The sequence below is a fragment of the Biomphalaria glabrata genome, chromosome 3 (assembly GCF_947242115.1).
Source record: "Biomphalaria glabrata chromosome 3, xgBioGlab47.1, whole genome shotgun sequence".
Lineage (NCBI taxonomy): Eukaryota > Metazoa > Mollusca > Gastropoda > Planorbidae > Biomphalaria > Biomphalaria glabrata.
The window spans coordinates 53,037,181-53,061,824 of record NC_074713.1 but is presented as its reverse complement, the minus strand read 5'-3'; the positions used below and the strand labels follow the sequence as shown (position 1 = coordinate 53,061,824).

The 24,644-nt window shown below is 35.9% G+C and overlaps 1 protein-coding gene across 5 annotated transcripts in view; it reads left to right on the top strand.

Annotated features, from left to right (window-relative positions):
• The window catches only part of LOC106072138 (pyruvate carboxylase, mitochondrial-like), a 53,296-nt gene that overhangs the window by 21,257 nt on the left and 7,395 nt on the right, over positions 1–24,644 (top strand). For 3 of the 5 annotated variants that reach the window (XM_056022633.1, XM_056022634.1, XM_056022635.1), the window contains exons 2-17: positions 4,985–5,238; positions 6,196–6,380; positions 6,994–7,159; positions 8,391–8,536; positions 9,117–9,234; positions 10,779–11,049; positions 11,794–11,956; positions 12,152–12,334; positions 13,244–13,478; positions 14,798–14,812; positions 17,442–17,666; positions 18,607–18,763; positions 20,016–20,122; positions 21,118–21,251; positions 21,856–22,105; positions 24,118–24,246. In XM_056022633.1, the coding sequence (XP_055878608.1) occupies positions 5,052–5,238; positions 6,196–6,380; positions 6,994–7,159; positions 8,391–8,536; positions 9,117–9,234; positions 10,779–11,049; positions 11,794–11,956; positions 12,152–12,334; positions 13,244–13,478; positions 14,798–14,812; positions 17,442–17,666; positions 18,607–18,763; positions 20,016–20,122; positions 21,118–21,251; positions 21,856–22,105; positions 24,118–24,246 (2,671 nt within the window). In that variant the 5' untranslated portion in view covers positions 4,985–5,051. Of the gene's footprint in view, positions 1–2,768; positions 2,790–4,984; positions 5,239–6,195; positions 6,381–6,993; positions 7,160–8,390; positions 8,537–9,116; positions 9,235–10,778; positions 11,050–11,793; positions 11,957–12,151; positions 12,335–13,243; positions 13,479–14,797; positions 14,813–17,441; positions 17,667–18,606; positions 18,764–20,015; positions 20,123–21,117; positions 21,252–21,855; positions 22,106–24,117; positions 24,247–24,644 lie in introns of those variants that run through there. The other 2 variants (XM_056022636.1, XM_056022637.1) reach the window with 2 other exon arrangements.

The following is a 24,644-nucleotide window of genomic DNA, read 5'->3' as shown; positions in this document are numbered from 1 at the left end:
GTATGTGTTACCTAGCTTTTTCTTTGGGCAACCAATGTATGTGTTACCTAGCTTTTTCTTTGGGCAACCAATGTATGTGCTCCTTAGCTTTTTCTTTAGGCAACCAATGTATGTGTTACCTAGCTTTTTCTTTGGGCAACCAATGTATGTGTTACCTAGCTTTTTCTTTGGGCAACCAATGTATGTGTTACCTAGCTTTTTCTTTGGGCAACCAATGTATGTGTTACCTAGCTTTTTCTTTGGGCAACCAATGTATGTGCTCCTTAGCTTTTTCTTTAGGCAACCAATGTATGTGTTACCTAGCTTTTTCTTTGGGCAACCAATGTATGTGTTCCTTAGCTTTTTCTTTAGGCAACCAATGTATGTGTTCCTTAGCTTTTTCTTTAGGCAACCAATGTATGTGTTCCTTAGCTTTTTCTTTGGGCAACCAATGTATGTGCTCCTTAGCTTTTTCTTTGGGCAACCAATGTATGTGTTCCTTAGCTTTTTCTTTGGGCAACCAATGTATGTGTTCCACAGCTTTTTCTTTGGGCAACCAATGTATGTGTTCCACAGCTTTTTCTTTCGGCAACCAATGTATGTGCTCCTTAGCTTTTTCTTTGGGCAACCAATGTATGTGTTCCTTAGCTTTTTCTTTGGGCAACCAATGTATGTGCTCCTTAGCTTTTTCTTTGGGCAACCAATGTATGTGCTCCTTAGCTTTTTCTTTGGGCAACCAATGTATGTGTTCCTTAGCTTTTTCTTTGGGCAACCAATGTATGTGTTCCACAGCTTTTTCTTTCGGCAACCAATGTATGTGTTCCTTAGCTTTTTCTTTGGGCAACCAATGTATGTGCTCCTTAGCTTTTTCTTTGGGCAATCAATGTATGTGTTCCACAGCTTTTTCTTTGGGCAACCAATGTATGTGCTCCTTAGCTTTTTCTTTGGGCAACCAATGTATGTGCTCCTTAGCTTTTTCTTTGGGCAACCAATGCATGTGCTCCTTAGCTTTTTCTTTGGGCAACCAATGTATGTGTTCCACAGCTTTTTCTTTCGGCAACCAATGTATGTGTTCCTTAGCTTTTTCTTTGGGCAACCAATGTATGTGCTCCTTAGCTTTTTCTTTGGGCAACCAATGTATGTGCTCCTTAGCTTTTTCTTTGGGCAACCAATGTATGTGTTCCACAGCTTTTTCTTTCGGCAACCAATGTATGTGTTCCTTAGCTTTTTCTTTGGGCAACCAATGTATGTGCTCCTTAGCTTTTTCTTTGGGCAACCAATGTATGTGCTCCTTAGCTTTTTCTTTGGGCAACCAATGTATGTGTTCCTTAGCTTTTTCTTTGGGGAACCAATGTATGTGTTCCACAGCTTTTTCTTTCGGCAACCAATGTATGTGTTCCACAGCTTTTTCTTTCGGCAACCAATGTATGTGCTCCTTAGCTTTTTCTTTGGGCAACCAATGTATGTGTTCCTTAGCTTTTTCTTTGGGCAACCAATGTATGTGCTCCTTAGCTTTTTCTTTGGGCAACCAATGTATGTGTTCCTTAGCTTTTTCTTTAGGCAACCAATGTATGTGTTCCTTAGCATTTTCTTTAGGCAACCAATGTATGTGTTCCTTAGTTTTATCTAGTATAGACCAATCCCTCCCTCTATGATTAGTTTTGTTTAGTATAGACCAATCCCTCCCTCTATGATTAGTTTTGTTTAGTATAGACCAATCCCTCCCTCTATGATTAGTTTTGTTTAGTATAGACCAATCCCTCCCTCTATGATTAGTTTTGTCTAGTATAGACCAATCCCTCCCTCTATGATTAGTTTTGTTTAGTATAGACCAATCCCTCCCACATTGATTAGTTTTGTTTAGTATAGACAAATCTCTCCCTCTATGATTAGTTTTGTTTAGTATAGACCAATCCCTCCCTCCATGATTAGTTTTGTCTAGTAAAGACCAATCTCTCCCTCTATGATTAGTTTTGTTTAGTATAGACCAATCCCTCCCTCTATGATTAGTTTTGTTTAGTATAGACCAATCTCTCCCTCTATGATTAGTTTTGTCTAGTAAAGACCAATCTCTCCCTCAATCATTAGTTTTGTCTAGTAAAGACCAATCTCTCCCTCAATCATTAGTTTTGTCTAGTAAAGACCAATCTCTCCCTCTATGATTAGTTTTGTCTAGTAAAGACCAATCTCTCCCTCAATCATTAGTTTTGTCTAGTAAAGACCAATCTCTCCCTCTATGATTAGTTTTGTCTAGTAAAGACCAATCCCTCCCTCAATGATTAGTTTTGTCTAGTAAAGACCAATCTCTCCCTCAATGATTAGTTTTGTCTAGTAAAGACCAATCTCTCCCTCAATCATTAGTTTTGTCTAGTAAAGACCAATCTCTCCCTCTATGATTAGTTTTGTCTAGTAAAGACCAATCTCTCCCTCTATGATAGCACATAGACCTTGGTGTCCTTTGTTCAGTATATAGCCAATGTCCCATATATTTTGTCACCAGATGCCAAGCTGTTAGCTGAGTTTGGCTTAGGCCAAAAGAGCAGTTGTGGACTAATCAAACTGTAGTGTAACAGCAGCTGTCAATCTTCCCATGCAATGCTGACCTGTGTTTATCTCAGACCCCTTCCCCATTGCTTACTATTGCTTAGTGTGGGGAAACTTGACTTTGACAGTAGGCTGTGACTCAATTGTGCATGTTTACTGGTTGACCCTAGTCATACTCTAGTGTTTGTAATAAGGATTCACTAATCCAGATACTTACCTTAATGTTGATGTATACCATTTCATCTCTAAAATACATGTCTGATGAGGTAAACATAGAAAGTACATTATAAAATGCTTATGTCAGCTAATCTGAAGCTTATTTATACAGCACATATGAAAACCACATCTGTAATTTGTATTTTGTTATTCAAAACCATTTTCATTACCAGAATTTTTTCTTCTTCTAGGCTATTTTTTTTGCTGCTAAGTTGTGCAGTGTGTGTAATGAAAAACAAAATAGCATGTTGCCCTCCATCCAAGATGTTAGCTAATTAATTCCTGGTGCAGTAGGGTTTCTCTAAGACATTGATCCATTCAAAATGTGGTCACATTTCTCACCTGTGTCTAATATCCTGCAGTCTCTAGTGCTGTTATTAGCTAATTAATTACTGGTGCAATAGGGGTTCTCTGAGATATTGATCCATTCAAAATGTGGTCACATTTCTCACCTGTGTCCATGGCCTGCAGTCTCTAGTGCTGCTATTAGCTAATTAATTACTGGTGCAGCAGGGTTTCTCTGAGACATTGATCCATTCAAAATGTGGTCACATTTCTCACCTGTGTCTAATATCCTGCAGTCTCTAGTGCTGCTATTATCTGTCATGTCTTGTCTACTCATCATTTGTTTCAGACATGTCTTATCTACTCATCATTGGTTTCAGACATGTCTTGTCTACTCTTCATTGGTTTCAGACATGTCTTGTCTACTCTTCATTGGTTTCAGACATGTCTTGTCTACTCATCATTTGTTTCAGACATGTCTTGTCTACTCATCATTGGTTTCAGGACTAATCTTCAAACTTCATTTATGTTTGATTAGCTTAATTACTACCTCTTCAGAAGCTATCTTTGTGGTAAATGCATTTGTGTTGTCCTTTTGTACTGTTAAATAGAGAAACAGGCTATTTAAACAGAGTATTAGTTTGTCTTAGTAAAGGTTGTTTTTTGTTAAGGTCTATATGGCAGGTGTGAGTTGAGTTTAGTACCTGTGCACCTTGTTGTTGTGTCTCTGCAGGACAGTGTCTAGGATTTAAGTTCTCAGAGGAGCCTACCAATGTTTATCCATATTTTCTGCACAATTTTATCCCCAGTAACAATTGTACTCTACTGCTGTTATAATTGATACACATCATGGTTATTCTTCATTTCATACTGATTAAAAATTCTCACATACTTAATGTACTTAATTATAATATTTGACCATTGTAAACCTAAATTAGATGCCCCATAGACTAATACAGCAGTATCCTGTAGACTAATACAGAATTACCTTAAAACCAAGAGCTTTACTTGAATGAAAATTAATTTCATTAGATACATTGTGCCTCTTTTCACTGTATTTGGTTTCTTTGAAATGCCACTGTATTTGGTTTCTTTGAAATGCCACTGTATTTGGTCTCTTTGAAATGCCACTGTATTTGGTCTCTTTGAAATGCCACTATATTTGGTTTCTTTGAAATGCCACTATATTTGGTTTCTTTGAAATGCCACTGTATTTGGTTTCTTTGAAATGCCACTGTATTTGGTTTCTTTGAAATGCCACTGTATTTGGTTTCTTTGAAATGCCACTGTATTTGGTTTCTTTGAAATGCCACTGTATTTGGTTTCTTTGAAATGCCACTGTATTTGGTTTCTTTGAAATGCCACTGTATTTGGTCTCTTTGAAATGCCACTGTATTTGGTTTCTTTGAATTGCCACTGTATTTGGTCTCTTTGAAATGCCACTGTATTTGGTCTCTTTGAAATGCCACTGCATTTGGTTACTTTGAAATGCTACTGTATTTGGTTACTTTGAAATGCCACTGTATTTGGTTACTTTGAAATGCCACTGTATTTGGTCACTTTGAAATGCCACTGTATTTAGTTTCTTTGAAATGCCACTGTATTTGGTTACTTTGAAATGCCACTATATTTGGTCGCTTTGAAATGCCACTGTATTTGGTTTCTTTGAAATGCCACTGTATTTGGTTTCTTTGAAATGCCACTGCATTTGGTTACTTTGAAATGCTACTGTATTTGGTTACTTTGAAATGCCACTGTATTTGGTTACTTTGAAATGCCACTGTATTTGGTTTCTTTGAAATGCCACTGTATTTGGTTTCTTTGAAATGCCACTGTATTTGGTTACTTTGAAATGCCACTGTATTTGGTTTCTTTGAAATGCCACTGTTTGTTTGTTTGTTTCATGTTTAACAAATTGAAAAGATAAAAATATGTGTAAATAAATATATATTCTTTTCAGTTCTTGAAATTTTACATGTGACTTTTACTACTGTGGATTGAGCTTTGGAAGCTAGGTGCACACAGCAATGTTGAGGCTGAAGGCTCGTGTGGGAGTTCTCCACCATGTGGCCTCATCTTCAATGGCACGGGCCACCTCAGCAACATCGGTGCATGGTGGAGCATTGTCAAAGACGCTACCAGACATTCGACTGCAGTCCTCGCAAGCAAAATCTCAGATTAAGCCAATAAAAAAACTCATGGTGGCCAACAGAGGTAAGTTATTTTGAAGGAACAAACTTTGTATCTGCTAATATTCTTACATTGAATGGGAAAAAATGTTTTTGTTAAAAAAAAAAAAGATAAGTAAAAATAAAATAAAAGTTGAATAAAAAAAATTTAGTTTGTAAAATGTTTAACATGTTTCAGATGTTTCTTAGAGTTAAAAATAATGTACTTCCTTGTCCAAACCCCCCCCACAGGACGCGAGGGGATGGGAGTGGGCAGGGTTTAAACCTGAGACCATTGATAAGTCCGAACGACAGCCCAGCGCACGAACCACACGGCAGGCACTTATCTAATATATAACCATCAATACCCTCTGCCCCTTTTTTTAATATCTTTTCCATTTGTTTCTTTTCAAGTCATTCCTTTTATACTCAATACATTGTTTTCCTTGAATGGAAAATACATTATGTAGAATGCATGAGTCTAGTGTATGGAAGATACTTGGAAATTGTGTAATATCAAAAAATTTTTTTTTTAATTACTTTCATAGAGCTCATTTCTCATGCTTATAGTGTGCTCAGTGTATCTAGGTCCAATCTTTTTTTATGGAAAAGTGGGGTAAGGGATAACTAAGAGAAGGTTTCCATGTTGCTCTTAAGTAGTCAGAAAACGTTGCTGCCATTGGGTCGTAGTCTTAATTTCAAGCCATCTTATTAGCTAGTTATGCAGGTTTATGCTTCTCAGCCTGAATGGCTGTTTGGTCATGTGGTACGCACTCTGGACTGTCATCTTGATGGTCCTGGGCTTGAATCCCCCAACCCCACCCCATCCTTCACTGTCGTGTTGGAGATTTTGGGCTAGGATGTAATAATCTTCAATTTTGAAGGAACTTCCAACACATGTAAAACAAAAACAAAAGTCTGTGAAGTTCCAGATCAAAAGCTACTGCAGGCAGGAGTATATACATAGTACTTAAATTGATTGTTCTTTGGTTTTTTTTTACAGGGGAAATAGCCATCCGTGTTTTTCGTGCATGCACAGAGATGGGCATACGTACAGTAGCAATCTACTCGGAGCAAGACATTAATCAGATGCACAGGCAGAAATCAGATGAGTCGTACCTTATTGGGAAAGGTCTGTCACCAGTGGCTGCCTACCTGAATATTAACGAGATCATCAACATTGCTTTGGTAAGGACCGGACCTACTGTTCTTTTCCATCAGCAGAAACATTGCTCTAGTAAGGACTTAATTTCCATCCCCCCCCAAAAAAAAACATTTATTTTTCTTTTCATTAAGTCTGATCGCTATGAATATGCTATGAATCTAAGAAACATTTTCTAAAAGGACGTTGAACTAAAATTATGTTGAAAGAAAAATGTGTTGCCAACTATTCTTTGCTCCATACCTGAAAAGAATGGACCTCATTCACCAATCGTAAACAAACAACATTTAGCCATGTGATAATATTGATAAAACAATGGAAAAAACTGTCACTGTCACTGCCTGTGTGTATTATGTAATTTGTATAGAAGAGATAGAGAACCATGTGGCTAAATGTTGTTTGTTTACGATTGGTAAATGAGGCCCATTAACCATATAAAGCATCTATTTTGATTTTACAATTATATTTTGTATATACTGTTGTATCTCTGTAGTAGTCTTGGTGTCTATTTGTTGAGTTCTCCCTTTGTCTCAACTGAATGAAATAACAGCCGTTCTCTTCAAACCGTAAAGATTATTGTTATTTATGTTACTGTATTTACTTAAGTGCACAACAATGTTGCTGCTCTGTTGATCTTAGGAAAATCATGTTGATGCCATCCATCCTGGGTATGGTTTCCTGTCAGAGAGAGCTGACTTTGCTAAGGCTTGTGTCGATGCAGGCATCACGTTCATTGGTCCAACACCTGTGGTGGTCCACAAGATGGGGGATAAAGTGGAGGCAAGACAAGCAGCGACTGATGCAGGTAATATGACTGTAGACTTTACTCAAAATATTCCTGTAACAAACTTGAAATGGCCTTTCTTTTTGAAGGCCATAAGGATAATGGAAGAAGCACTGCGGTCGAAGTCACGGATTCAAATATCTGCCCTTATTAAAAGCCAATGATTTTATCTATAAATCAGTGTTTTAAAATAGAAACCAATGGAACTATTGGATCCTTTGGTTGTCAGTTTCAGGACTAAGAATACTGATCTTTTTTTTCTCCTGGAAAGAATCAAATACTTGACTTCATTTAAAAGTTACTGAATACAGGTATACATTCTGACATTGAATGTTTAATAGCGAAGTCAATGATGAAGCATAACTTTCTAAATGCATGAGCAACAGATATGGTTTAAACTGTAGTTCCACTTCCTCATTTGTCACAAGTTCCATTTTGGCCTAGTAATGCTTGTTGACACATTCAGAAGATACAAGCAAAAGCATAATAGTTATACTTTAGTAATTCATTGCTCGTGAAGAATTAATCCACTTGTAATAAACTGTTTAGTATGAGGAATCTAAGACTGAGACTCTGCAGGACTGTTATTTACTGATTTTCTAAATCCTTTTCTTAACTTGTCTGTAAGCTTTTGTTGGTTGATTTGTAATTTTTTTCTCCAATCAGTTGCAATACATCTTCACCTTGTTTTACTCTATGGATTTTAACTTGCTTCGAAATATGTACAGCCAACAATTTTTGTAAGAAAACCTATCATCAGAGAAGACTTCCTAGAAAGTTCAAAACCTATCATCAGAGAAGACTTCCTAGAAAATTCAAAACCTATCATCAGAGAAGACTTCCTAGAAAATTCAAAACCTATCATCAGAGAAGACTTCCTAGAAAATTCAAAACCTATCATCAGAGAAGACATCCTAGAAAATTCAAAACCTATCATCAGAGAAGACATCCTAGAAAATTCAAAACCTATCATCAGAGAAGACATCCTAGAAAATTCAAAACCTATCATCAGAGAAGACGTCCTAGAAAATTCAAAACCTATCATCAGAGAAGACTTCCTAGAAAATTCAAAACCTATCATCAGAGCAGACATCCTAGAAAGTTCAAAACCTATCATCAGAAAAGACATCCTAGAAAATTCCCCTGTGATCTAATATTTTTTAAATTTAATCTTTTTGTGACATTATTTTCCAGTGGAGTTTCATTGCTTGTAGTTATAAAGGCATTTTTTTTTCCTATTTATTTGTCACAGGTGTGAGGGTAGTACCAGGCACTCCAGGGCCCATCACCACTGTAGATGAAGCTTATGAGTTCTCCAAGACACATGGGCTGCCTGTTATTTTTAAAGCAGCCTATGGTGGAGGCGGTCGTGGCATGAGAGTCGTCAGGGCTCTAGATGTGGGTTCACTTACTGAAATTTTCCTAAGTAGTTTTTTTTTTTTAGTTTTAGATTTATATTTACTTTTTAATGCTAGAAACAATGTCTTTAGATGGTGCTTTGGATCATAAACTCCTTGTTACATGTAGGGATCCATTCATGTTCAACATAGTATTTTACAGATAGAAAAATTGGAGTAATAACTAGTTTTTACATTTCATCTTGAAATATGGATATGAATGTACATTTTGGTTTTTTATATTTATAATGTTTTGTTTGGTGTAATGCACAAATTGTCAGACAAATTTCCTTACGGACAATAAAGATTACTGTTATTATTATTATTATTAATAAAAAATAAATTTAAAAAAATTTTTATAAATGTAAATAAAAAAAAATTATTGAGCAAATTAAGGAAAAAAAGGAAAATACCATTAAAAATGTACATTTGTTTCCATATAGCCCATTAGAATGACTAAATACAAAGGTATTTTGTTATTGACATGTTACTGAGACAAACAAATATATTCTAAGCTTTATGGTTTTGTTCCATACATTCTGGTTGATGGAGTCCCACATTTCAGAATCTTTCATCCCCAGGAAGTGCAAGAAAATTTCAACAGAGCCTCTTCAGAAGCCTTGGCTGCATTTGGAAACGGAGCTCTCTTCATAGAAAAGTTCATTGAAAGACCTCGTCATATTGAGGTCCAGATTCTAGGTAGGTTTCATTTGTCAATGGGAGGGAACTTTCAAGGGGAATGTGATAATAATGTGATTTTAATTGAGGTATACCTTGCTATGACCTGTCTCCCTGTGTCTCAATACTATTGCTGAGCTGTTTGGTTTGCAGGGAGACTTGAGTGGTGGCTTCATTTTCTTTTTTTACTTCCACTTGGTTTATTACATGACTTTCCTTTTGATAAATGTTGTTTAGACCACACAAAAATATCAACCATTAAAAAAAAAATTATAGAAAAGTTCCCATTTCAGACCTTGCGATCTATTGGGGCAGATGATGTAATGGTCATCTGTTTTTTTGGTCCACTGTTGAGGAGGGTGTCATGTGGCCATCACAACGACCAACCTCCTTTACTTTTCCCCAACTAATGTCAGCTACCCATTAGAGCTGGGTGGACTCATCATCATCATCATTATCAAACTCCATTAGAGTGAGGGCTTGAGAGGCTCAAATCCTCTCTTGCAAAAGCCCTGGACAGAAACCCTGCTGTCTTACGTAATGCATAAATGTCGCCATAGAGAATTTTGGGTTTCCCATACCTGTCGAGACGGAGATCAGCAAGTCTGGGGCAGTCAAGCAGAATATGAGGCTGGGTGGACTTAGAGGCATCCAAAAGTCCCGAAATTCATAATAATAGTTTTGTGAATTTGTGTCTTAAGAGATCTCAAAGACCTTGCGATTTATAAGGCAGATGATGTAAAGCTCATTTGTTTTTATGATTGACGGTTAATGAGGCTGTCATGTGGCCAGCACAATCACTTACCACCTTTACTTTCCTCGACTTATTTGAGTTGGGTGGACTCAGGGGTGCTCTAAAAATCTAAAAATCCAGTCTTGACTGAGAGTCGAGCTTGAGATGCGTTGGTTCGGAAACCAAGCTCTTTAGTCATCAGGCCTCTACATTGCAAAAGAAATGCCTTGAATAACTTTTACTTGTAATAGCTAGCTGATGGAAATAAGATAGTTTCTTCAGATTCCGAATGCTGTAAATGTAAATAATATTTCTTTCAGTTAGATGTCAAACGCTTATCTTGCCCAATGCTGTAAATAAGACATTTTCTCCAGTTAGATGTCAGGCACCTATCTTGCCTAATGCTGTAAATAAAACATTTTCTTTAGCTATTTCTATCCTAATGTTGTCTCAGGGACTTATGGCTACACATAAATGTTTCCCACACCTACTATTCTTTCTGAGCTGCATTCTACTAAGCTGCATAGCATATTTCCTTACACAGCTTGACTTAAACTACACCTTCTATTCTTTCTGAGCTGCATTCTACTAAGCTGCATAGCACATTTCGTTACACTTCCCTCGATCCTGATAGCTTGAATCAAACCACACCTACTATTCTTTCTGAGCTGCATTCTACTAAGCTGCATAGCACATTTCCTTACACTTCCCTCAATCCTGATAGCTTGACTTAAACCACACCTACTATTCTTTCTGAGCTGCATTCTACTAAGCTGCATAGCACATTTCGTTACACTTCCCTCGATCCTGATAGCTTGACTTAAACCACCAGGTGACAAGGCTGGCAATGTGGCCCACTTGTATGAGAGAGACTGTTCAGTGCAGAGGCGTCACCAGAAAGTTGTGGAGATAGCCCCAGCCCCAAAGCTGGATGAGAAACTGCGTAACAGGATGAATGATGATGCTGTCAAACTGGCCAAGTTTGTCGGCTACGAGAACGCTGGAACAACAGAGTTTCTTTTGGACAAGAACGGGGAACACTTCTTCATCGAGGTGAATGCCAGACTTCAAGTGGAACACACTGTGACAGAGCAAGTTACTGGGTAAGTCTGCCAATCATAGAGTCTTTTAGTTTGTTGATCTTCTTGGGCCAACATTTCAAAAAATGGTTTGATAAAAGAAACTTGCTTGAAATGCAGACAAATAAATGTTTTCTTGAAGCCTTAAAAAGCTTGTTCTACTGATTCAATTCTAAAAGTGAAGTTCGAAATAAAATAAATAAAATTTAGAACAATGTTTATAAACATTTTAAAAATTTTTTTGAGAAAGCTAATTGGGCCAGTAAAGTTACTGTCCACTGGAAATTTTAATAGCTCTTAAATTTTAAACATTATATTGAGCCTTAGGCAGTGAAAAACTGATTGGCAATTTAGACAAGTCATTTTCCCATAATTTTGCATATATCAGTTTCAGTAAAGTTATCTGAAGATACAAGAGAACTCAGTCATTTAAAAACTTTTTTTTTCTTCAGTCAAAATATTTGTTCTTTAAAGTAAAAAAAACAACAGTTCAGAATATTTCTAGCTCTTAAAAAAGATCAATAATGCTTTGATAAAAAACTTCCTATTTGAACTTTATATGAGATAATGGTTCTTAGAAATGAGAGAATGTGGATGTGAGAGAATGTGGATGTGAGAGAATGTGGATGTGAGGGAATGTGGATGTGAGAGAATGTGGATGTGAGGGAATGTGGATGTGAGAGAATGTGGATGTACAAATCATTTATAATATTTTTTGACTTGCTTATTTAGATAATATTTCTGTTGAATAATTTTTTTTTCTCAAAGTGTTGATCTTGTGCAGTCTCAAATCAAGGTAGCAGAAGGCTACACCTTGCCCGAGCTAAACCTTACACAGGACAGGATTCATCTCAATGGTTTTGCCATTCAATGTCGTATGACAACAGAAGACCCATCACGCAACTTTCAACCAGACACTGGCAGAATTGAAGTAAGATTTTAAACAAATATCTTTCAGCTTCTATCACTGTCTGATCATGAGACTGAGAAAAACTGGGTTAGAAAAAAATAAACTAGAAAAATTGTTTTTTTAGTTAAAGTGTAACTATAGATATTTATCTTTTAGTTTTGACTTTGTTAAAGTTGATTTAATGTTATATTATGTTGTTTTTTTTTTTAAAACTAGGTCTTCCGAAGTGGTGAAGGTATGGGCATCCGTCTGGACAGCGCCTCAGCTTTTGCTGGCGCTGTCATTTCCCCTTACTATGACTCCCTGCTGGTGAAAGTCATCGCTCATGCCAGGGATCATCCATCAGCTTGTGGCAAGATGCTGCGCGCGCTCAGAGAGTTTCGCATTCGGGGAGTGAAAGTAAGTGATCTCATTTTCCATGACGCCTTCTGTCAGACTTAATTCAAGTACAAGATGCAGTTGTATAGAAAACTAAATGACAGATCTGTACATTAAAATGACTTAACTATTTAGTTAGGGCAGAAATTAACATGTGGACTATATACTGATTTAATTTACAAGTCTCCCATCATCTTTGTCCAGTTGTTTTTTTTTTAATCCAGACTTGAAATGCAGTGATAAAAAAAAAGTTTGTACTTTTCAAAAGTTATTAGGTTCCTAGGATGGGGGATACTTGATGGAAGGAGAGCAAAATGGACAGTAGGGAGCAATAAGCATGATAATTTTTCCATCTTTTCTCTTGTCTGGAACTGGACATGTTTGGTCATTTATATATTAAACTAGCGCAATAAAATTGACAAACCATATTGTTTTGTTTATGAAAAAAGAGTTTTTAGTTATTGTTTTATTTTTTGGTTTTTAGCATTTACAGCAATGAAACCAAAAGCAATAAAGAAGTTCTCTTATAAATCAAAACCACACGCTGAATAATGTGAATTCAGTTTATACAAATAATTACAGAAATTTCATTAGTAAAAATGACTTAAATCCATACTTTCTGATAATGAGTTATTATAAATTTTTGCTTTTTTTTTCTTCTAGAAAAGGGTTATTAATATTTTATTTTACAGCCATGCATACTTTTTTCTTGTATTATCTCTGGGTTATATTGCACCACTTGTAATCGCACAAATGCCCCTCTATTGGCGCATGCCCACCTCTGGTTCACAGTAACAAATCTAGATCGTTTATGCAAACTTATGTTCTACTTTGTGTTTCTGATGCTTTTTTTTATTGGCACTGAAATTGTTCATTATAATATAATGTTTATTTAATAATTGTTTAAATTTCTGTGTTGTTCCCATGTAGACCAACATTCCCTTCTTGTTGAATGTCCTACAAAATGAGACGTTTCTGAAAGGCAGCGTGGACACGTACTTCATCGATGAGCACCCTCAGCTGTTCCAGTTTGCCCCGACTCAAAACAGGGCCCAAAAGCTTCTCCATTACCTGGGCAACGTGATGGTCAATGGGCCGTCCACACCGCTTGGAACTGATCTGAAACCATCTGATGTGATACCTTCTGTGCCGCCTGTACCCGCTGGTAGGTTTGTAGTCCAGTTAATTAATGTTCAGTTTCTCTTGCATTAGAAATGCACAAATTTATTTCAAGGCATTCCCTCATCTTTCTTTCTATCTTTCCCTTAGTAGTCCTTGAGCAAGTTAATTGAAAACTTGAGGATTTAGTAGCAAAAATATTTAGTTTTTTAAGAGATTATCCAAGGCTTTCTTTTTTTCTTTTTTGAATTTTTTTTTATGCAAGGATATTTTTGTAGAACATAGATTTTTTTAAAATGCATTTGCTTCCATTTTAGTTTGACAACTCAAGTGTTGCTGTTTATTTGTTTCTCTTTTTCTAAATAGATTTATTAAACTTGGGTGTAAAACTAAAAAGATTGTTAAATAAAATTGAATTTAAGGCAATCCTCTTTTTTTTTTTTTACATTTAGCTGTAATTTTTGTACACAACCATGTTAATTTTTTTTTAATTAAAAAACTAATTAAGTATTAGCATTATATTGTGATTCTTAAGACTAAAAATTATCGCTAAACTTTAAAAAAAAAATTTGATGCGCTATCCTATGATTCCTAAAAATTATTTTTACCTAAGTAAGGTCTAGAATTCATGGCAATAGCACACCTATATCTTCAACATACACACACAAAAATCAAAAGATTAATCCATGGGATAGAGAAATGTCTGGGATCACAGTAATATGTCAGGAGATGAGCAGATAGAACAATGACAGCCTTAAGCTTCTCATCCTGTTATATGACCCCGGCATCTTGTAAAGTTCCCCTTTCAGACCTTGCGATTTTTACCTAAGTAAGGTCTAGAATTCATGGCAATAGCACACCTATATCTTCAACATACACACACAAAAATCAAAAGATTAATCCATGGGATAGAGAAATGTCTGGGATCACAGTAATATGTCAGGAGATGAGCAGATAGAACAATTACAGCCTTAAGCTTCTCATCCTGTTATATGACCCCGGCATCTTGTAAAGTTCCCCTTTCAGACCTTGCGATCCACAGGGCAGATGATGTTAAGGTCATCTCTTTCTTTTGCCAATGGTTAACGAGCAGGGTGTCATTTAGCCATCACAATGACCAACCACCTTCACTTTTCCCAGCTTAAGTCAGGTACCCATTAGAGCTGGGTGGACTCAGGGGCGCCCTAAATATCCCGAAATTCAAAATCCCAGTCTTCACTGAAACTTGAACCCAGAACTAAAGGCTTGGAAACCTAGTGCTTAACCATTCAGCCACCACGTCCCCTGACCCCATCATCTACTTGTCATGTATTGGTTGTAGACAGTTTTTTTTTTTTTTCCTTTCAACACTGTCATTTGTTTCAGATGAACGAGGGAGAGGTAAGGCCATCACTAACACAAACACATTAGCTCTGTGTTCATGGCCCCCCTTTTTATTTCCATTGTATTTATTTCCATGAAAAATGTATGAGGATACTTGTGGATAGAATTATTTTACAAACTTGTTCAAATATGTAATCTTGCAAATCAGCAGGACATGTTCTAGATTTATATTGTATTGTAGTGTGTTGGGGGATGGAAGTTAGTGATTAATAAAGAACTACTACTCAGGCCACTGTAGGTTAAGTGGTTGATAGCCATGCCTGGCTTATATATGACAAGATGTTGACCTTTTTAGGATCCTTTAAAAAATGTTATTTATGAATGTATCAGTATCATAATGAGATCCGAAAATATTTTTATTTTCAATTATTGATGTGAGATTAAAAAAAACAGCTTTTTTCTTAATGAGTTTAGAAAAGCTATTTGTGCTTAGTTTCCATCATAAAAGTTTATTTCATCAAGTCGTCTGCTTGGAACATGAAACCATCACATGACATGATCACATGACACTTTAAATTCTAATGCTTAAGCTGTTTTAACTACTTGCATGCTGGGAGTTTACATGAAACAAAAGGATGAGTGATTTTGATGACAAATTTGAAATGAAGATTGTTATGTAACAATCATAAAGAAGATGAATCTCACCAGCAAAACATGTTTATTAAAAAACTTCTTTTGCAAAACATATTGACTGTTGAAAAATTGAGTCAGGGTTATGAGGTTGTTTCAATTTTCTGGAATTATTTATGATTTTCTCCCTGTACTTTTGTTTTTCCTTCTCTTGTATTGGAACTTTTTGGTCAGCATGATATCTTGTGTGGACACTGGTCAAGTAGTACAACTTGTTTGTTTTAATACCCATGACTAGAAGAAGTGGAATCTGTTTTTCCCTGCCAATTTGTTGACACCCTGCTTGATACATTTTTTTTGTTTCCCTGAAAGGTTGAGTAAGAATTTTTAAAATGTCTGCACTCTGTTTCATTTCTTAGTGAGAGTCTTAGTGGCTTTAGAAAAAGGAAATGTTTAAGAATGATTTTTTGTTTCTGCATGAACTTTAAAAAAAATTCTTATCTTCAAAAATGTCCCATGTTATTCAAATACAAATAGTTCATTACACACCCAAGCATGCTTCTTTCTAAGTCTGCTTTAGATCAAGGGGAGAGAATGCAGAAAAGCAAGGGAAATAATAACTAATGTATTTGTTAGCATATGAAAAAAAAAAATTAATGGTTAAAATTGGAACCAATACAAGAAGTCTATTCAATTTATTGGTTGAAGGTCTACATTAAATTAAAGGAATTACTCTTTTTTAAAATAAAAGCAAATAATAACATTTAAATTTATGATATCAAATTTTATTGTATAGATTTTGTGCATCATTCAAGATTTAAATCTTCAAGTATTGAACACGCAAGGGAAACTACAGTTATATCTCTCCTCTCTGAGCATTATGAAATCTAACACAATTATTTTTAAAACAGTGAAATTGAAAAAAAAAAAAAAATTGTATGCAAGTTACTTTACTAGATGGGCCAGGTTGGCTTCACAGGCCATTTTTTGTGAAAACATAGTGTAAAAATTAAGACATTAGACACATTTTTCTCTTAATGGCTCCCAGTTAGCTGACAAAAAGATATAGGCCTACTTTGTTTTAGTAATTGCCTATTTTATTACATAGTACATAATGATATCTGCTTATGAAGCTTTTTTTTTTCACAACTAAAGATGAAAAGAAATCCATGGAATAAAAGCTACATTAAAAGCATGGTTATATTCATGTGCACATAACAATGATGCAATACTTTACTGACCTATATATTTGTTGGTGAAATATTTGTTTATGTTCATTGATCCAACATTTGATTAGTTCATATATTTATTTATTATAAAAATCATCTTAGCAAGTGCTTTAAATGTAAATTTTAGTATTAAGTTAATCTGTCCATCCTTAAATTATTGTCATGAAAAAAAAAAAGATAACATTCAAGTTAATTTTCAGGTACATAAGAAACACCCCAAAAAAACTTAGTGATTTAAATGAACATTTTGTAGAAACTAGCAATATGGTCGTGTTTTTTGTTGATGACATTGGTAATTAGGTTTTAAACTTTAGATTTTAAACTTAGAGTTTTAATGTTTTGTATTCCTAGAAAACCTAGTGGTCTATAGAGCAAATGTTTCTAGGCCAATGGCTAACAAGGGTATTATTGTGTCCAACTCAATGGCCAATGATTAGTAACTTGTTGACAGCTTGATGGACTCAAGTAATGTAGTCCAGACCTAAAACACAAATATCATGGTTGATCCACATAACATTAGTATCTACAAGCACTTAATGACTTAACCATGCTGTCCATTTATGCTTCCCTGTAGTTCAATTATTATTTGTGGGCTGCTATCAGTCATAGAACCGCCATAGCTCATCTATTTCTCACATCTGATAGTTCTATATCCCAATTCTTAGATAACCATATGGTTTTATTCCAAATTCCTAAATGTTTCCTACTCCAGTTAAGTTGATCAAGTTTTCTATTTCATAATGTATTTTGTTATCTTGAGTTTAAAGCTCTAGTATGCCAACATTTGTATAATCAAGAACTAGCTGTACTTTGTTGTTATTGTACAGGGAAAGCGCCCCCTCCCGGGTTGCGTGATATCATTGTGAAAGAGGGCCCTCAAGCTTTCGCCAAGAAAGTCCGTGAGCACAAAGGTCTGATGCTGACAGACACAACCTTCAGGGATGCACATCAATCTCTGTTGGCCACCAGGGTCAGGACCTATGACCTCAAGAGAATATCACCATTCGTGGCTCACAATTTTACTCCACTCTATAGTTCAGAGAACTGGGGAGGTAGGCACAATATATTAGATATTATCTATTATTTAGTGACCGTATAGTTTTGGGGAGGTAAGCACAATATATTAGATAATATCTATTATTTAGTGACATGTAGACTACCAATTTTAAGTTTGTTCATGTTTAGCTAATGTTAAGGGAAGTATCACTTTATGCGACCATTCTGATATTATGCCCAACTGTTGGTGTTGATTCAGAGTCAACACCATCATTTGGGAGAAAGAAGTACTGGATACATCCAAATGAAGAGCTTGCATTGAGGGAAGGGCATGGAAGGGCAATGGAATGAGTTGCCTGAGCCAGCCAGGAAAACCAGTGACTTGGCAGAATTTAAGTTATTGGTTAATATGCATGACGCGTAGGACGTAATCATCTTCTTTTTTGAAGTAACGTCTGTATTATATAAGATAAGAAGATAACATAATGGGATGGGGTATACACACCAGAAGTAGAAAGAAGAGTGAACATGATGTGGTATTTGGGGATAACTGATGCCCAACCTGTGACAGCAGATGTGCATTAAGGATTGGCCTCTTTGCCGAGAGAAAATATTGTTTCTCGAGATGTCAAATGCCACATATAGATATGATGCAGTATTTGCAGTGTACTAGGGGTACAAAATGTACTACATGGCCAAAGTTACAAATCAAGAAAGATAATCTTTTTTATACAAAAAGTACAATTTTGATAAAGTTAACTTTGTTTATATATGATGTTTAATATATATGTATCTATTTTTGTATTAGACAGGAGTTACAACCCTTTATTTTTCAAGAAAGATAATCTTTTTTATACAAAAGTACAATTTTGATAAAGTGAACTTTGTTTATATATGATGTTCAATATATATGTATCTATTTTTGTATTAGACAGGAGTTACAACCCTTTATTTTCCCGTATGCAAAACTCAATTTCTTTGTTCTGTCATCAACAGGTGCCACTTTTGATGTAGCAATGAGATTTCTTCATGAATGCCCATGGGATCGTTTAAGGGAACTCAGACAGTTGATTCCTAACATTCCATTTCAAATGTTACTCAGGGGAGCTAATGCAGTTGGTTACACCAACTATCCAGACAATGTTGTCTTCAGGTATGGAGTATATAATTACTGTCTTAAATTATGTTGTCTTAATGTCTGCTTCATGACATGGAGTCATTGCGTATTGCTTGACTGTTGTGCTGGGTGGGGGTACACATTCTGTATCTACAATGCAATCTTTTTACTGAGCTGAAAAGAGTATAGCCTTATTATTATTATAGCTTTTATATAGCGCTACATTCATGCTTATAGCATGCTCAGAGCGCTTTGGTCCAATCTCATTTGTGGACCAGTGGGGAGGGGGTATCTAGGAGTTGGTTTTCCGTGCTGCCTTTAGGCGCTCAGTAAACACAACTCTGCCCGAGTCGGGTGTCGAACCTCGAGCCCCCTTCTAGGTAGCCAAGACAAGCCAAGTTCAAGCGCACTTAGCTTCTCGACCACGCTTCCCACCCCTTATAGAGGTACTCCTTTGAAGTGCATTGAAGATCAGCTCAGACATGAGCATTCACTTACTGGCCTAGACTAGAACACTTGACACCAACTAACCTCCGGGGAAAAGTTCTTACAAAGACCTTAGCAAATACAGTTGAAAGGGAAAAAAACAAACACAAAAACCCAAAATGATGACACAAAAAACAACATAATTTGACCCCAGCAGACAACAGCCTCATCTGCATCACACAGTAGAAATAATGTAGGTCACGTCTGGGTCTTTATAGCAACATAAATTAGGATTCTCTCCTTTAGTCTTCAAACCCAAAGACAATGCCTTCATATTACAATGTTAACTAAGGCTTTTTCTCAAATAGTATTGAAATTCTCACAACTAACTTATGTCATTGTTAAATGCTGTCTCATGATTGTTATATAAAATCCTATCTGAATATGTTATTTAACTACTTCATCGTTAGTTTTCAGCCAGCAAGGTCATCACTCAAGTGTCTACTTAATTAATACTTTAGGGAATGTCATTGTCAGGAGGTATTTGTAAAAGTCACCCAGGAACAAACAAAGATACAAAATCCATTGTGGCCATATAAATATATACAAAACAAAAACCGTTTTATCCTATTTCAATTTACCACAGTTGACATCATCCTATTCAGCATTTGTAACAAAGAAAGTGTAATTATTGACTTCATATAAAAATCTGAGTTCTTGTGTATTTTAGTCAATGACCTGTGCGAATATGTACAGATACATACGAATATGTACAGATACATACGAATATGTACAGATATCTCAATGTGAAGACAGATGTTTCAGATTATTTATTAAAAATTGTTGTCCATAAATGGAACAGGTTTTGTGATCTGGCTGTGAAGAATGGAATGGACATCTTCCGAATCTTTGATTCTTTGAACTATGTCCCAAACATCATAGTAGGAATGGAAGCTGCCGGGAAAGCAGGTACATAGAACTTTTTTTCCCATCATGTACATGTAGAAGTCAGTTGTATTGATTTTATACATTTTATAATCACTTATTTTAAATACATATACCTAGTAATTAGAGGCATAAGGTAATGTCTGTTAAGGTCATTTGTTTCTTTGGCCAACGGTTAACGAGAAGGGTGTCATGTGACCAGCACAACGATCAACCGCCTTTACTTTCCCCAACTAAAGTCAGGTACTGATTAGAGCTGGCTGGACTCAGGGTTGCCCTAATTATCCCCAAAATCAAAATCCCAGTCTTCACTGAATTTTTAACCCAGGACCTCAGGTTCAGAATCCAAGCACTTAACCACTCAGCCACCAAGCCCCCCCCCCCCCCCCCCCCCCCCAATATTTGTTATTAGTGCTATATAAATTAAATTATTATTTTTTAAGTTCAAGGCCCATTTCACTTCTCAACATATACTATAATGTCTCACAAAAATGATTTTCCTAAGAATGAAACCACTCATTAACCAACTTATAGGACAGGACCAGTACTGTTGTATCCCTGACAGAAACATAGACGGCATGATGCATTTTTTACGGGATTTATCATGTACAGTAAGGATAAAAACCTCAATGTGTCTCTTTTATCTGTAGATCAAGCTATTGTTTTAGTGTATTATTTTATTATAAACCTGCATTGTATTCTAGTGAGAGCTTGTTGTGGTAGCTCTTGTCCAATATGATGCTCTCTATAATTACTCACCTTCAGAACCTAGAGAGTGCTTTGTTTTAGGGGATAGTGAAATTCTTCTTTGCTGACTTCCCACACTTTACCAATACATATCCTTCTAGTTGCTCTTGAAAAGCATTAAAGCAACTATTTTAGTCTTGATTTATTTTATGTTATTTTTCTTTGTCTTTACATGTTTTTAGAGCCTGTTGTTTAACAGGATGCTCACCTTTGATGTAAAAACTTAGCGTATAGCTTCTTAGTGTAGAGATAATATTTCTGGATCCCACCAGGTGGCGTTGTGGAGGCAGCCATGTCCTACACTGGTGATGTGTCTGACCCAGACAAGAAGAAGTATAACCTAGAGTACTATGTCAAGCTGGCTGATCAGTTGATTCGAGCTGGAACCCATATCCTGTGTATCAAGGTAGGATGGCTTATTAACCACAAGAGTGACTTAAATCTGCTGAATGGACATGTCTTTAAAAAATAGTAAAGACATTTCCAGTTATTGCCTATGGGGCAGATGATGTAAAGGTCATCTGTTTCTATGGCCCACGGTTAACGAGGGTGTCATATGGCCAGCACAATGACCAACTTTACTTTTCCCCAACTAATGTCAGATACCCATTAGAGCTGGGTGAACTCAGAAGCGCCCTGAAGATCCGAAAGAATAAAAATCCCAGTCTTCACCAGGATTCGAACCCAGGACTTACACATTCATTAATCTCTTCTCTACATTTTCTCTTGCTGTCTGTCAATCTATTGTTTTCTATTGAAAGAGTATATTCTTATTTTATTTTTAACGCATTTAGTCTGTTAGGAAATTTTTATTAAGTGTTTTGGGCTAAAAATTCAGTACTCTGTTGGAATATTTGTGTGTATTTTATTTAGTGTTTTGGGCTAAAAATTCAGTACTCTGTTGGAATAGTTGTATGTATTTTATTTAGTGTTTTGGGCTAAAAATTCAGTACTCTGTTGGAATATTTTTTTTGTTTCTTTTTATTCTCTTGATTTTTGTTTTTTCATAGGACATGGCTGGTTTATTGAAGCCAAGGGCTGCAACTCTCCTTGTCTCCACTCTGAAAGACAAGTTCCCAGACATGCCCATCCATGTTCACACCCATGACACTTCTGGCGCCGGTGTGGCCTCCATGTTGGCCGCTGCTTACGCTGGTGCTGATGTGGTGGATGTTGCTGTGGACTCTATGTCTGGATTGACCTCTCAGCCCAGCATGGGCGCTGTGGTAGCATCTCTGGAAAAGTCTGAGCTGGATACAGGTACAGCACATTCTAGTTAATCATCTCATTAGAGTGTCCTGGCTATGTGGTAGCATCTCTGGAAAAGTCTGACCTGGATACAGGTACAGCACATTCTAGTTAATCATCTCATTAGAGTGTCCTGGCTATGTGGTAGCATCTCTGGAAAAGTCTCAGCTGGATACAGGTACAGCACATTCTAGTTAATCATCTCATTAGAGTGTCCTGGCTATGTCATCAGATAAAGAGAGGGCTCTATCAGCTTGTAGGCAGGATGTAGAGTTTCTGTGAAATGTTTTGAACTTATTCTCTAGGAGATACTAGAATGATGCTCCGTACTGTCATCTTGATAGTCCTAGGTTCAAACCCTGCCTGTTGCCATCTCCTGCTATCCTGCAGAAGGTTTGAGCTAGGACGTAACAATCTTCAATCCTCAAGGAACTTCCAAAACTAAAACATCAATGATGTAAAAACTGAATACTTTTACCAAGTAACAAATAATCAGCAATTAACTGTTCTATCAGATGTACATTTTTCTTTACCTACGGATGCATGTTGCTAAGTAGTCAAAACCTTTCTATTAAGAAATAATTAATGTTATTAAAATGGTTTGACCAAGAATGCAGTTCCCTGTCACTTCATCCCCAGTCACTTCATCCCCTGAACCAACAAATAATAATTGTAAAAACTATGAAATTAACAATATTTCATATATTTATTTTCAATTACATGACAAAGAGTGACTCATTAAATAAAAATAGAATTTAATGTCATTTTAAAAAATCTAAAAAAAAAAATATCTATAGATATAGAGATATGGTTAAAAAATGTTTTTTTTTTTTTTGTGTGTTAATCGAAATCAATAAGATGGACAGGCTATTGATCTTAGGTACAGAAGACAATCCATTGATTCCTATTGCTGTACATCGTTTGTAATATCTTGGCCAGTGTTGCATATTTCTTCCTAGGGCGTTCTTCAATGCCACAATTTATAACCTAATGTTTCAGCGGGGATTTAAAAAAGACATGTTTAGGTGATATGAATCGGCTCCAGCGGAGGATTAAAGTCAGCGTTTATTAGATTAAATAAAACCTTTTCTCAAGGTTGAAAATGATGCGCCCATATTCAAGAAAGAGCGAATGGCTAATAAAAATTAAAGTGAAAGATGGCCGTCAGGAGGTAGGTTGGTAGTGACATGATCATAAATTTTCTAATTGTTCTTATCTATCCACTACTTCCAGCAAGCCCTGGCGTTTGATTATTACATCATGCAATATGCGTACGATAAAGTTCAACAACTCTACGACAAACAGAAACAATATAACTAAATACAAAGTCCGTATTAAAATAGATCTACTCATTGAAATATATTCTTTCATTTCTCAACAAGTATGAAGAGTAGAAAGGGAACACTATAATAACATGTTAAAAATATCAAAAAGTATATATTAGATGAAATTAGCGCTTCAAGTCAAAGCCTTAACAGCACAGTTACACAATCTCTAAGAATATATTTAATTGGGGATGAAGTGACTGGTCACCATGCCTGCAATAGAAGCAATACCCTCAAATTTTTCTATTTTTTTCTTTCATTTATCATAAACATAGAGTTGAAGCTAGGTGCTGAAACAAATGATACATACATATATTATTTCATTTATCATACTCTGAAACTTTTAGCCACTGTCTTTATTAGTTCCCTTAGCTTGATGGAAAGATAGGGCATTGCTTTGTTAGGGTTTGTTTTTTTTTTGGGGGGGGGGGGGGGTCATCTAGATTTCTACTTGGTATTATTTATTACACTAAAGCTGCAAAAAATATTTGTTGTTTGACCTTTCTTTCTTGACAGCTTATCCATTCTTGGGTCATACAGTACTACTAAAAAGCTTAACCACTCAGCCACAGTGCCCCTATACTCTAAATGAGTGTACACATTCAGTGTATCAGGAATGTAGAATGTCGATGTATCCAAATATTGTTTTAATCAAAAAGTCTTCATTGATTAATGTATGCTTTGTATTGCATCCACCAGGGTTGTCACTTGACAGAGTCTCTGAATACTCTGCCTACTGGGAGCAGGCTCGCAACTTGTACAAACCCTTTGAATGTACCGTCACCATGAAGAGTGGCAATGCAGACATTTACAAGAATGAGATACCAGGTCAGTTCTCTAAACACTGTTTCGTTCAACCAGTTAATGGCAAGAGATCAAAATGTGTGCACTAGCCTATATTTTTTTTTTGTTATTAAATTGTTTGTAAAGATCATGTGTGTGCCACAGACCTATGTATACATAGAGAGACAATCCATTTTTGTCATTCAGGAATGATAAATTATTAATTCCTTTTTAGATGTAGCATGAGCTAGCCAGGAAAACCAGTGACTTAGCAGAATTTAAGTCATTGGTTAATATGCATGACTAAATGCATGACGCGTAGGACGTAATCATCTTCTTTTTTGAAGTAACGTCTGTACTATATAAGATAAGATGTATAAAAACAAAATTTCTTCTCAATCTAGAAGACTAGAACTAAACCTGTACTCTTTTTTTAATTAGTT